The sequence below is a fragment of the Mercenaria mercenaria genome, chromosome 5 (assembly GCF_021730395.1).
Source record: "Mercenaria mercenaria strain notata chromosome 5, MADL_Memer_1, whole genome shotgun sequence".
Classification (NCBI taxonomy): domain Eukaryota; kingdom Metazoa; phylum Mollusca; class Bivalvia; order Venerida; family Veneridae; genus Mercenaria; species Mercenaria mercenaria.
Genome location: NC_069365.1, coordinates 5,379,041 through 5,393,605, shown reverse-complemented (window position 1 = coordinate 5,393,605; position 14,565 = coordinate 5,379,041). Strand labels below are relative to the sequence as shown.

The 14,565-nt window shown below is 33.5% G+C and overlaps 1 protein-coding gene across 1 annotated transcript; it reads left to right on the top strand.

The window, feature by feature from the left end:
* The first annotated feature begins 227 nt into the window (after positions 1–227).
* On the top strand, positions 228–13,727 carry LOC123558756 (carbohydrate sulfotransferase 3-like). Its single transcript, XM_045350625.2, has 3 exons — positions 228–436; positions 5,977–6,250; positions 11,946–13,727. The coding sequence occupies exons 1-3, from the start codon at positions 337–339 to the stop codon at positions 12,826–12,828; spliced, it is 1,257 nt and encodes a 418-aa protein (XP_045206560.2). The 5' UTR covers positions 228–336; the 3' UTR covers positions 12,829–13,727.
* Positions 13,728–14,565: the final 838 nt, after the last annotated feature.

Here is a 14,565-nt window from a genome sequence, read left to right as displayed (position 1 = left end):
ACAGCAAACCAGCACGCTCGACTTTCCTCAGTGCCTGAACCTGAACTAAAGCTTTTCCAGTAACACCTTTTAACTGGTGCGAGTATATTGAAAAGGCTACAACATAATATTAAATGTGAAGACGTAGCTTTTTTTTCGTAAAAATTACTTGATTTTTGAACTACAATTTAATTTCAATTTTGCATGAGCTTATAATTTGTTATTATTTTATATTGAAAGCATACCAGTAAACACGTGACGACTTACCAATAATCGGATGTCAACTAGTAAGCAGCACAGATACTCCAAGGCGGACATTCTAGGCACACAAGTGGCATTGATGAATACTGTGTGAAAATGGAATCGGAAAGTAAAAGATGTATAACAATCAAAAGGATCCTGGTTTTATTGATACTTTCTGTACTGTTCTTTTCAGAATTTTGGAATATCCCAAAAGGTAAGTGATGTATTTCTCATTAACTCATTAAAAACTGCAGACAAATAATTTCTCCGGAAAACGTAGAATAATGCCTGGATTCGGCGTACGGAAACGAAAATCAGTTTATGTATTAATGGCAACCAGTGAGTAAATTTATTAAAATGGCACTGTTACTATCTTTCTAATGTTAAAATATAATATTAAAACATATGACACATAAAATAATTCAAAATAATGTCTTAAAATTAGCTTGAAATAGGCGGTTCACTTTAATCATAGCCAAGTATCTCAAAAATAAGCACACGGACCTATACATTTTATTTCACCATATCATATGCCATATATTTATTTACGACTGTGATAAGTTTCATTAAAATCTACCGTGTAAAAAAATTTTATTCGCGAAAATGTTATGAAAGTTGTGATTTTCCCATAGACCACACGACCCTATCTTTTTTATTTGCTGAATTTTCTTATTATATTCCGATGTTTTGAAAAATCAGACTTTAATCAAATTCTACATTGTAGAAAAAATTTCGATCCTATCGTGCAGAACTACCTTAACTCGCTAAAATCAATACACCGATCACCATCATCATATTAATTTACAAAACATAGGGAAAGTACTGGAGTTCCAGATAATTACATAGTCTTTGACATTACTGCCCTTAACTTACAGTATTGTTACACCGGTTAAGATAATTCCACAGTATTTGACTTACACTGATTTGTAGCACTGGTTCAAGATAATTCCACAGTATTTGACTTACACTGATTTGTAACACCGGTAAAGATAATTCCACAGTATTTGACGTACACTGATCTGTAACACTGGTTCAAGATAATTCCACAGTATTGGACTTACACTGATTTGTAACACTGGTGCAAGATAATTCCACAGTATTTGACTTACACTGATTTGTAACACTGGTTCAAGATAATTCCAAAGTATTTGACTTGCACTGATTTGTAACACATGTTCAAGATAATTCCACAGAATTTGACTTACACTGATTTGTAACACCAGTAAAGATAATTCCACAGTATTTGACTTACACTGATTTGTAACACTGGTTCAAGATAATTCCACAGTATTTGACTTGCACTGATTTGTAACACTGGTTCAAGATAATTCCACAGTATTTGACTTACACTGATTTGTAACACCAGTAAAGATAATTCCACAGTATTTGACCTACACTGATTTGTAACACTGGTTCAAGATAATTCCACAGTATTTGACTTACACTGATTTGTAACACCGGTAAAGATAATTCCACAGTATTTGACTTGCACTGATTTGTAACACTGGTTCAAGATTATTCCACAGTATTTGACTTGCACTGATTTGTAACACTGGTTCAAGATAATTCCACAGTATTTGACTTGCACTGATTTGTAACACCGGTTCAAGATAATTCCACAGTATTTGACTTGCACTGATTTGTAACACCGGTTCAAAATAATTTCACAATCTTTGACTGACGAGATTATAACATTTCAGCTTCAGAGATATTGATATACTGTAACATATCACCTCGTACTGAAACCTAACCACGAATCGGCCATGGTATATGCTTTTATCAATTCAAATACTCATATTTGCTTCAAGACATCTTTGTTCTATTTTATTTTAATCTCACATAAAATAGACCATGCAACATAATTTAAGATGAGTTACACACATGACTTTCAAATGGGTACCGTTGTCTGCAATATTTTGTCCACCATTGCAGTTGGCTCGTACATTTTGCCTCATTTCGACTCATTTTGTGTAATTTGGAGAAACTGTGGTGTTGTCTTAGAAGATAAATTAATCCGTTTTCAAAAGGGGGCTACTATTCTCGATAAACGGTTTTATGTTACACTGTTTTCAGAACTAAATTGGAAGAGTTAAATTTCAAAAAGCAGTTGTTATGTACAAACCATATATGGCATGGCTCCTCAGTATCTCAAAGATTCACTCATATTTGCTTCTGACATTCATTCTAGAACAGGGACCTTCATGGCCGAGGGGTTAAGGTCGCTGCCTTCAAATCACTTGTGCCTCAAGGATGTGGGTTCTAGTCACATTAGCGGCGTTGAATTCTTCATATGAGGAAGCTATCCAGCAGGTAGGTGGTTCTACCCAGGTGCCCGTGATGGAATAATGCTCGGAGGGGCACCTGGGGGTCTTCCTCCACCATCAAAGCTGAAAAGTCACCATATCACCTATAAACAAAACACAAAACATTTTGGAACAATAACGTCATCTCATCTCCAACTGCCCAAACCAAAAAGTGAATCTTTCAGATACATTTTTCTGTATTCTGGTTCAGCTATTTGAAATGGTTTCCCACAGAACATACAAAAAGCAACTTCAGAAAAAACTTAAATCCTTATATTTACAATGTAATAAATTTCCCAGAAGCTACATATAGCAGCTCTTCAGTATTTAATTGCTTATGATTACTATGATTTTGTATCATGGTTTTTGTAACAGTATTATGTAATATATTTTTTTGATTGAAGTCTTTTAAATGCAAAGGAAATTAGAAGTATTAAAATTTTATTATGTTTTATTTCTTAATTAATTATAATAAAAATGATATTAAGAATATTTTATGATATTATTATTAATGGACATTAAAGGTTAAAAGGATATTATGAACGTTATTAAACAAATTTTATGCTAGTTTAGATTTCTTGATAATAATAATTTATAATCTAAAGGATATAAACAGATTGTATATACTATAAAGTTTTCGAGTAAGGCCATACAAGGTCTATATCAAACATAAATAAACGTTTTTAATTTCATAATTAAGATTTTACTTTAAATTTCGTCATTGCTATTTTTTTTTTTATAATCAAAAATGCATTCAGGCACATAGCTTTTAGATTATGTGTATTTTGAACAATGATATCTCTTTATTGCTGGATTTTATTATACATAAAAGAATCGTTATTTAGACAACACAAGGGGAATTATGCATTTTTAATATATAAAATCGTTCTGTCCATATTCCATTTTATCTACTAAAAAGTGCAACTGAACGCTTCTTTAATTTCTAATAAAATCCAGCTATTATCATTTTTATCATTTTTTTCTGGTTTTATTTTGTTACTTTTAATTTTTAAGATCATAATCATTGAATAAACAAACTTTTAATTTCTTTTATTAAGTTTTAAGTAATTCTTTAATGGTAAAGGAGTGAGAATTGCTTTGCTATAAGAGTTATTACTAAATTGGCTGGGTCATTACTCAACATCAATTAAAATAATTTTGTGTACATTCTAAAAAAACAACAAAAAAAAAAAAAAAAAAAAAAACAGCATTCCAATCAGTAAAATGCAAAACACAGGAAATAACCAATTTATCTGTAGGCAATAAAATTTATGATTCTCTGACAATAATTAGGCTACATGTCAAGTCTACAGGGGTTTTATGGACCCTTATCAGATTGGACCAGACAGGATCTTGTATATTGGGGATTAAAAAGTCTGGTATTTGGGGGGGGGGGGGGGGGGGTCACTTATATAGGAGATTTTCTTTGCCTTTAACTACGTCCCACGAACCTTGCCTGACGTCATCTGTTTCTTATGTGAGTTAATGCGCATTGTTGCGGTTCGCACATGTTAGGTAAACAAATGGTGCAGGTCATGTCGTAATTGACTCGATGGACAGAAAAAAATATAAGAAATATCGTTAGTAAAGTTAGGGCATCCAGAACTACATAATACACCGTCTTTGATTCACAGGTATTTAACACTGATGGCAATTTGTTATATGCATTTGTTCATTTAAAACAAAGACACACAAAAAATACATCTGCTTCGATGATTTAAAAAAATGGTAACAATAAAATCAGATATTTTTCTCGACCACAATCTGACTTTAAATGTATATATACAGACTGGTGTACTTTTGTTAACTGATAAATATGAGATAAATATCTGATAAGTACTGCCTGCGGCTAGAGCTGTCGTGTTTTGGTATTACACGTGTATCACTTAAATAGACAGTAGGGTTATAGTGTCCATGTAAAGAAGAATTTACTTTCCCCGTTAATTCTCGGTAAGCCCAATGTTCTTCCAGTTCAGAGAGCATTTGATGTCATTCGTCTTCGACCGTTGATTCATATGTAGAATAATAGTTGTGACGAATCCAATAATATTGTTTAGGTTTCAGCGCCATATATAACTGAAATATTTATTGAAAGAACAAAACAAACATTTTGTTACTTTTCGATCTGTATACCTTTCATTACTGATCGATTTATTACGTCATTTTACTTTGACGGAAACAGATGTCCAAGAATTATCAAAACTGTCGTAATACAAATTTAATGTTGGAGTATTATGTCACACGTTAAACATTGTTGTCACAAGCAAGTATACTTTGTTGTTCTAAGGTTGTTTAAGTATCTCAATACATGACAAAAGCTGAAGCGGTCAATTTTGTTGAATAAAGGGTATTTTCCCCATAAAGGGAGGTAATTGACACTATTTAGGGAAGATAAAAAATACGAGGAGAAGTCGTTATTTTTTTTTCATTTGTATTTCTAGCTATGTCAATCCCTTAGTGCAACCAAGAAGAACCATTTCAACAACGAATATAAGAAATAAAACTATGCATTCGACCAAGGTTGGAGAATGATCATTAACCGATTCGTGAACGGTTTTTTGGACCCGCCCGCGTAGCTCAGTAGGGAGAGCGTTGGTCTACAGATCGCGGGGTCGCGAGTTCGATCAAAGGGCGTTCTCCGTGACGATTTGATAAAAGACATTGTGTCTGAAATCATTCGTCCTCCACCACTGATAATTCACCTGGGGAAGTTGACATTTACTTGCGGAGAACAGGTTTGTACTGGTACAGAATCCAGGAACACTGGTTAGGTTAACTGCCCGTCGTTACATGACTGAAATACTGTTGAAAAACGGCGCTAAACCCAAAACAAAAACAAATGTTTCTTGGTGTTCCATTACAAGCCATTATCGCTCACCTGACAACCTTTTATTGACACTGCTTTTGTCAAACTTTTGATGAACATCCATCAAGCAGTTCACGAGCAGGTGCTTTAATGCTCTTCCAGTTTCAGCTATTGTTAGCACAGAGCAATATTCAATACCTGGTAGGGGAACGCTTATATAAAAAAGTGACATAAAAGCACATGATTTCCTAGTTAAAATACGTTTTCTCAACCTTTTAAAACGATTCGATATCCCGCTATCACTCAAAATCGGAAATTATAGGGCTGTTAAACGAGGGGCTAAACATCCCAGAACTTGTCGGAAAAAGACAAAAAAAAACAACAACAAAAAAAAAACCGAACAAACAACAACAACAAAAAACAACAACAAAAAACAACAAAAAACAACAACAACAACAATACCATACTTCTGTGTTTTTTTTTCTGAGCTTATAAAGCATTCTCTATAACAACTAACAGAGTTAGGCGTATTAATGAAAGCAGTGTAGGCGCCGGTTGGATACGAAATCGGATTTACATTTTGTGCAATACGGATTTCAATTTCTAGGATTTTTAAGTACATTTACGCTAATTTGCCTTTTTCAGATGCAGTATCTGACTTCTTTCCTCCGGTCCCAAGCTTACTAAAACGAAAACATGCCTCAACATTAGACAGCGCAATCTTTAACAGGAGCCGGAAGTCACATACATCAAACCGGAAGATTGTTATAATACTGGCCTACATGCACACTGGGTCAACGTATATTGGCAGTATTTTTCAACACCACAAAGAATCATTTTACGAGTTTGAGAACCTACGAAGTCTTATGTATTCAACAAGGGCAGGAAAAGTTATACATTTTCTAAATGGAACAAGTCAGTAAGTAAATCACATTTATCCAGAGGAGAATGCGTGATTCAAACAAAACTTTCCTATGCACCTGATTTTGGAGAGTATTTCAGAAAGTTAATGATGGTTTATAATATTAAGTTATTCGGTACGCCGGTTTTGTATATACCTCGCCACAAATAGTAACAAATTTACGTAAAAGTTACGCAATTGCCTAGTGAAGTTCTAAGGTGATGCTAGATGAAGTGTTAATTGTACACTACTAATACCAAGTAGAACGTTTTGACGTTTACGTCAGATAACGTTAGCAATAAAAAGGTCAACAAATGGCTAGGATGCACTTTTTGCCAATGGTGGGTACTCAAAGATTCACAGTAACCCTTCATCATTATATATGTTACCATATTATTACTGTACTAGTTGTACCATCATGACCAGAAGGCACACAACAGTCGCATATTAGCCTGCAGTTGTTTCGGCAAAGCATTCATGATTAGCCAATATGCGAATCTAGTATGATGTTCAAGGATGGGTATGACTCCAAGTTATCATACCATATTGTACAGGAAATCTGAATATATAAAAAAGAAATTCCATATTGATAATATTTTAATAGAAATTATATTGAGCTATCACAGTAGCACTCAAAAGTAATCCCACGTGACCCTATCTGTATTACTGTTTGAATTGATGATGCTTTTGGAACTCAGGGTGTAATTAATGATACAATACAATACAATATTTTATTTAAGTCTCACTTTTCATGACACTACATATACATCCATAGTCATAAAATATTCATGAAAACCTTTCTAAAAGAAATATGAGAGACTATATATTATAAAACAAACACATATGGACAAAAAAAAATAAAACATAAAATATTTACGTATTAAATGGCACTGTAAGATTAGTATTCAAGGCTATACTTTTCTAAAATCAAATTGATGACCATTTCATATAAGATGCTTAAATGGTTTTATGTGACCTACACAAAATATAATCAACAATCAGTATCTGAATACTTCCAATTCTTACATTATTAAGAATAAAATTCCATATACGTTATACTTTAAACTAGAGCTGCTTTTGAGAAAAGCGCGTATCTCCAACAACTGCCTAATCATCTAACTAGTAAGTCAGTCCTTATATATTGTCCACTCACTACAAACACACTTTGAAGATTACAAGGCTGATTTAGGGTAATTCAAGGGCCATAATTCTGAAGTGCCTGTGGTGATTTGGCTAGCTAATGAATTTGGCCGAGGAGTTATGGTCAAAAACATTTGGTAAAGATCGGTTGAGAACTGTTCGACTTGGAGCGCAGACAAGAGTTAAAAAGCCGAGTTTCGGTCATTGAAGGGCCGCAACTCCGAAGTGCCTGGGCCGATCTGGCTAGTTATCGAATTTGCGGAAGACTTATGGTCAAGGACGCCCTGTTCAGGCCCTTTGAAGATTTGACTTGGAGTGCGGACAAGAGTAACAAGAAATATCTTTAAAAATGATGGTCGGCGAATTGTAATAAGGAAAGAAGTTTATGAATTTTTCATTTAACATTCATCTAACACTTTTTAAACTGCAAAACTAAACACCGCATTTTAACAATTTAAATGGTTCTCTTTTAATTTTTCGCAATGGTTTCGTAGGGTTGCAATTTTGTTTCGTTTATCCTTAGACGAATAATTACAGCAGTAGATTGATTCATGAAGCGGTTCATGAGAAGAGGTCATTAAACGTGTTTATATTTTTAGCTAAATTGGTCCCTATCCCCATTTGTAACAAAATAGCAGGAGACCTTACGATATTGTTACACATCGAGTTTGATAAAAATCCATTACATTTTAGTGGTTAATGCGAAGAAAGGCATATCTACTTTTAGTATAGTGGTCCCTAATAGGGCCCAAGTTCCTATATAAATAAATTTGGAAGAGAACCTTATAATGATGCTCCAGACCAAGTATGACAAAGATCCACCAAGCTGTTCATGAGACGCTGTATAAAAGCATTTCAAGTTTTAGCTCTAGCAGCCCCTAAAAGGGGTTAAATGTCCCAGCTGAACAAAGTTGGCTGCGGGCCTAATAAAGATGCTACAAATCAAGTTTGATTAGAATACATGAGAAAAAATCAATTAAAGGATTTTTTTATTTATTATTTTTATTTATTTCTAAAATAGGTCAACTGATCCCGCTTTAACAAATGCATATTTAAGAAATAATAAATCTGTTCCTATATTTTATCAGTTAATAAAATATGGGCATGAGTTTGGATGCGTAATAATTAAATCACGAGTTCGTAGCACGAGTGATTTAATCATTCGCATCCAAACGACTGCCCATGTTTTATTAATTGATAAAATTATTGGAACATATTTATTATTTCGATTCTAACAACGCAAATAATTCGCATTTTACAGTACTACATTTTCAGCGTAATACGTCATTCGGGTCATATGCTGTTACAGTTTACCCCCTATGGTTAGAAAGTGTTGCATAGCCAATGGAACGTATAGATATTTGTTTCTTTTTTTATCAGAATTTTGAGAGTATTTATAAATTAGTAATCTAACAGCTCGCACACTAATTATGAACAGAATCATCAAATTAGACGAGTTGACCCTGTGTTACGAGTGACGAACTTAACTTTTATATGACGTCACATCATTATGACGTCATACTTTATGTCATACATTTATGACGTCACCGCTGAATCATAATTGAGCTAATTGAATTCGCTCGTAGAGATAAGAACGTGTCACGTAAAGTTTACGGAGCTACACATAAGTCAGTATGACTTATTAAATTTATGTTTTTGAAATGCTGTTTTCAACCGTTTGGCCCTGAAATAATTCGTATGTAATGGAACTGAGGTAGAATCTCTTATGTTACAATCATAGGGGGTGAAATGTAACAGCCAACCATATTTTATCGTAGATTCATGTATAGGCGATTTCGCTATATGTTTATATAGCAGTTGCTGCAGATCGTGTTAGAATCGCTATTCATGAATCTTTGGACAATGACGTCACACCAATAAAAATGTGAAGGTGAAGCAAAACTTACAATTGTAATTATTTCAATATTTCTGTTTCATAAGTATAGTTTGACCGTAGTCATATCACATAGATAAACTGTATGCAGCGTACCTTCATTTCAGTGTAATGAGATTCAGTCATTATATAGCATATATATAATAAAACAGATTTCAACTGAGTTCAATATTTGCATACCATACTAAAGAAAAATATTCATATATAATAAATCAGTTAAATAATTTATAACAAATATATCAGAGCAAACAAGTACTCATTTTAATATGCAATCTGAATAAGTCAAAAAAAGCAAGAAACCTTTTCATATACAGACGACAATTGTAAGAAAGAAAATCTTTTAAAAAGCACTTCTCTACATAAAAGACTCTTATCACACCCTTATCCATGTGATACGCAGACCGTATTCAGCTCTTTCTTTAATTTGATATATGTTGGTATTTGAACAGGTTTTTATCATATTTATTAAACTTACTTATCATTTTGAGATATATCAATATTCTTGCTAAATATACTGAGCCAAAGTTAGCTTTAAAACTGTGAACAGCGTCGTTTAGGACAAACGCTTTGTCTACATTTCACTCAGCGTAGCACAATCCACAGAGTGAAAGAAATTGACAGTCTCGTCCAATCAGGCAGAGTGTTGCATAAATCTTCCATTTTGATAAATTATCTATAATGCGTTATCAAGTAGTTTGATTTGCAAACTGAAGTCACGTGGCATAGGTAACGAAAACGAATTTAGACGGCGTCGCCGAAAAAGGCCGACCTTCGGTAACCGAAGAGTCGTAATTCCGATATGCTTGGATTGACTAGTTATCGAACTTGGCCGAGGACTTTAGTCAAATAGTTGGAGTTGAAGTCTGGTGATGATAGGATGAGAAATGTCTGACTTAAGAGCGCGGACAGGATTTGTGACTGACAGACAGACTGACACAGACAGACAGACAGACAGACAGACAGAGGAATAAATCAATATCTTCCCTTCACCACTATGTGATGGGATACATAATTGATCTACAAGTGTCTCTGGGTAACAAAATGAACCAATTTCGTTCTAATCTAATGATTTTAAAATAATTTGTTCTAAACGTGCTTATATTTGTTAACTAAATGCTTATATTTCGTTTCGATAAGCTTTTAAAACTTAACAAATTCGCAGATATTACGAATCGTTTGATGCAATTATTATTCCTCACATATGTATACAGGTTTCTGTTACTACTATATGTAGATATAATATACATATGTGTTCGCATCTCAGTTATAATTGGAATTGATATCCAATATTCATCTTAATATGCAATTGTGATTTGTACATTGAACTTATATTGTACCTATTGTTTTGTAATTATGCTTTGTAAATTGAAATGTTATATTATAATATGTACTCTTCAATCTTTGGAGGCAATAAAGATATATATCTATCTAGTCAAGTGTTCAGACGAGGCGAAAGGGTGCTATATATGATTTACTATTAATACGCATCAAAAACGAGAAAAACTGATTTTACCCAACCACGAAAAATGCATGTTTTGTGTCGTCTTCCTTTTTAACACGTCATGTCGTTAATACTGTGACGCACTCGAGGTACGTTCATCGCATATTCTAATATGAAAATAATATATATTTTTTCAATATAACATGTTAATGTTGACGTTATGTCAAATATCATTTTGCGCCGTACAGTCGGGAAAGAGTGCTATAATATACGATCTACTTTTGTAAGTAAAAGACGTCCAATTCAAAATTATATAACAGGATCGTGTTACACTTTACTGGCACACTCTTGCGAAAAATAATTCAAAAGACGTCTACGCACTCCTGAATATTTCGCGGGAATTGTAGGTCCCGTCGTTCTTTAATATTATTCAATCAGGGTAACTACTAACGTCATACCGACCTATTATTTGGTGTCATACATTGCAAGTCAATGGTATTTCCCCCAGTTCGTCAACTTTTCTATATAAAGGACAAATCAGAATCGAAATAATAAATAGCAATACCATGTTTTAATATAATTATGTAAACACTTCGAACGGATTATGCGTCATGTGGAATAATTCGCATGGGCTACGCCATCGTGAAATTGTTCTGAAGGCGTAAAACTCTTCGTCATGTCTAAATATATTAAGACATGGTTCTGCCATATGTTATTTCATAAATAACGTCAGTCTTTCAGTCTTCCTTTTTATTAGAAAATCAAATCGGGTCGTGTTCGAATTTACATTATCGAATAATTCTTAAATATCGACGTATCTCTATTTAAGGTATCCGATCCACAAATAGGTAAATTTCGATGCCTGGTGACCCCATGATTTTTTGGTATCATTTGAAAGAGTTGTGTCTGCTGAACAAGAATTAATAAATAAGATGACCATAAATAATATGCAAGAATAATTACAGTCCTGTTTTATGACCACAAAATGATAAATCTTACACTGTTGAAGTATCATTGAAGACTATAAAGTAAAAAATAAAAATTCTATAACATATTTTTATCATGTAATTTATATTTTCTTTTTCAGTAGATGATATACTTTCAAATGATACCAAAATTATATGAGGTTACCAGGCATCAATATTTGATATATTTATATAGCGCTGTTATATAGAACTTGCTTATTTGTGGATCGGATACCTTAAATGTTACATAATTATCTCAATCTTTCTTTACAGAAGGCTACAGCCACACCCCGATGTGTTGAATGTTCATCATAACGTACATCCTGTGGTAGGAGCAGAGGCTGTGAGGAAAATGATCACGTGTAACCATCAGGACCTAGACCTTGCTACATTAGCCAATCATTACTTTCCAATTAGAAACCCTGTTAACAGACATCTTGCGCCGTTCTTGAATTGTCAGGAAAAGTTGTACGGAAAAAGAACAGTGCTATATGCGGTTAGTGCTCTTAAATATGTTGATAACAAAATGCTGAAGAATACGACACGTGCTATGGAAATTGTTCGGACATGTTTGCCGTTACTCACTAATAGATGTAAACAATCAAAAATTGTCGTTGAAAAATTTATACGAATGACAATGGAGATGGTAAAACATTTGTTTCAAAGTTTTAGAAATTTGAAAATAATTCATTTATTTAGAGATCCTCGGGCGATGTTAGACTCCCAGGTGAGGAAAGGTGACAGTAAGGCACACATTTTATCAACTTTTAAAGGCCGTGTCAAATATATGTGCCAACAGATGTCTAAAGATCGCACAATTGCGAAAGAACTCGATCTAATGTATCCAGGACAAATTTATACACTACGATATGAAGACATGGTAGATTTACCTTTAGATACGATTCGAAAGGTGTTTAACTTTATTGACGTACCTTTCACGAAAACAGATGAACTGTTTGTTAAATCTCTTAGTAGGAAGAAAAATACTGCTGATTTACGCAAACCTCCTCCCCTTAGTGCGTGGAGAAAACATATTACGGCACAATCTTTAAGTGTAACAGACGAATACTGCAGTTCGTTGTACAAAGAATTCGGCTATATCAAGTTGAAAAATTTAACTGCTGTGAAAGATCCATGGCAAATAGACCATTTTTGAAAGCTGTACAATTTTTGGATGTCATATCGCTATACAAAAGCGACGAATGTCTAATTAAAGATGCAAGTCATGATGGAAACACAGTGTTTGAAAACTAATAAGAACAAAGCACGCAACAAATAATACCAAAATCAAAGCATTGAGATGATGACTGGGGCGAGTTTTTCAATAATGTCAATGTTTACGAGCCTTTCTTTGACTGTCAGGGATTAAGCAAGGAAAAGCTTGTCTGATAAGGGATACCATGTAACTTACAATTTCTTTAACTCTTACATAGGACTAGGCAGTAATAAGGCAAAAATAATAAAAAGAAAAGACGGATGACCTAAAAACTTAGCTAAATATGTGTGCATATGTAAGAGGTCTTTGATGAAGATTTTTTAACGAGAAAAGAGTAATTGCTCAATACTTTCCATTTAAAGAAAACATCGCGTGTGTACGAAACTGAAACTGAATAATTTGATTGAACGCCTATTTTTATACAATGACATATTCAATGGCGTTGTACATAATAATAATAATAATAATAATAATAATAATAATAATACCAAGACGACAACAATAATAATAGTCTTATCTTAACAGTCATGACCGCACCCCTCCCCTTGAGGTCATTTGACCCCTATTGCGAATACCAGTGCTTAAAGCAAGACTCGGTAAGCCCAGACGGGCTGCGTGTAGAGGTCCAAGGCCCCCGATTAATCGCGCTATCATATACTATTTAAGGTAGAAATACTACACACTCACCTACTGAAGTCAGAAAATAAAATCATGCTTATTAGATAAGCCAGATATATTAAGGAAACATTGACAATAAGAAAAAAAAAATAGTTCATCCTCATAATATTCGGATATGGAAGTTTTTATTTTTTGTGATAAGTTATCCCTGAATTATCTATTACCACTATTATTTACAAATAGATTTACCTAGAACGATACCTTGTGTCGAAAATTTTCGTTATTGTTAATTAGGTATAAGTGACAATATATGTGTAGTATGTGTGTTACATTTTCTTTATTTAATGATAATGTATGTACATACAAGTCATAAATAAAATATAATTATGTTCTGTTCTGTTCTGTTCACACATGCTTCGTTAACAGTGTTTACAACGGAAATCTTGTTTACTGGTACTTTGAATGAGAAAAAGATGAAAACAATAATCACAAATGGCTGTCCAACATAATCATCCTCAGTGGAGTCGTTAATCACTCCAGTGGCGGCTTCAGCTTCAGCGAGAGGACAACCGTAAGCTGATATAGCTTTCTGTCCAATTCCTTAATTAATGTTTTGTAAATGTTTCATGTATTACTGAAATAAAATATGTTTAAACTAAGTGTTCTATATTACAAGCCAGCATCAAAATAGTGAAACACTTTGTATTCTGTCATAGCTTTTGTTTCAAGAACCCCTTGTTTCCATAGAAATAACGTACATAAATATAATGCCTTGTCTACGCATTTTTCACAAGTGCGTTCCCTGCATTTTTTTCAGTAATTGTTGATCTCCGACCAAATATAAAAATATGGTGTAGCTTTTTTTTACCTCCACAGGGTCAAATGTGTGATAATCAGTTTGTAGCCCAGCAAGTAAGCACTAAGTAGGTAGGCCTTGACTTTGAAAACTAACATCAGCTGCAAAACTAGCTCCATACAGCTTCGTTTTTTATATTCATTTTTTGTACAATAAAAATCGATTTCAGAAGCATATTTCATTTTAAACTTGATAAGTTGATA

Bases quoted from the DNA above. Each gene is read 5' to 3' on its own strand.
- LOC123558756 (XM_045350625.2), top strand. From the start codon at position 337: ATGGAATCGGAAAGTAAAAGATGTATAACAATCAAAAGGATCCTGGTT. The intron at 437-5,976 runs GTAAGTGATGTA...TGCCTTTTTCAG, and splicing joins ATTTTGGAATATCCCAAAAG to ATGCAGTATCTGACTTCTTT. The intron at 6,251-11,945 runs GTAAGTAAATCA...CTTTCTTTACAG, and splicing joins TTTCTAAATGGAACAAGTCA to AAGGCTACAGCCACACCCCG.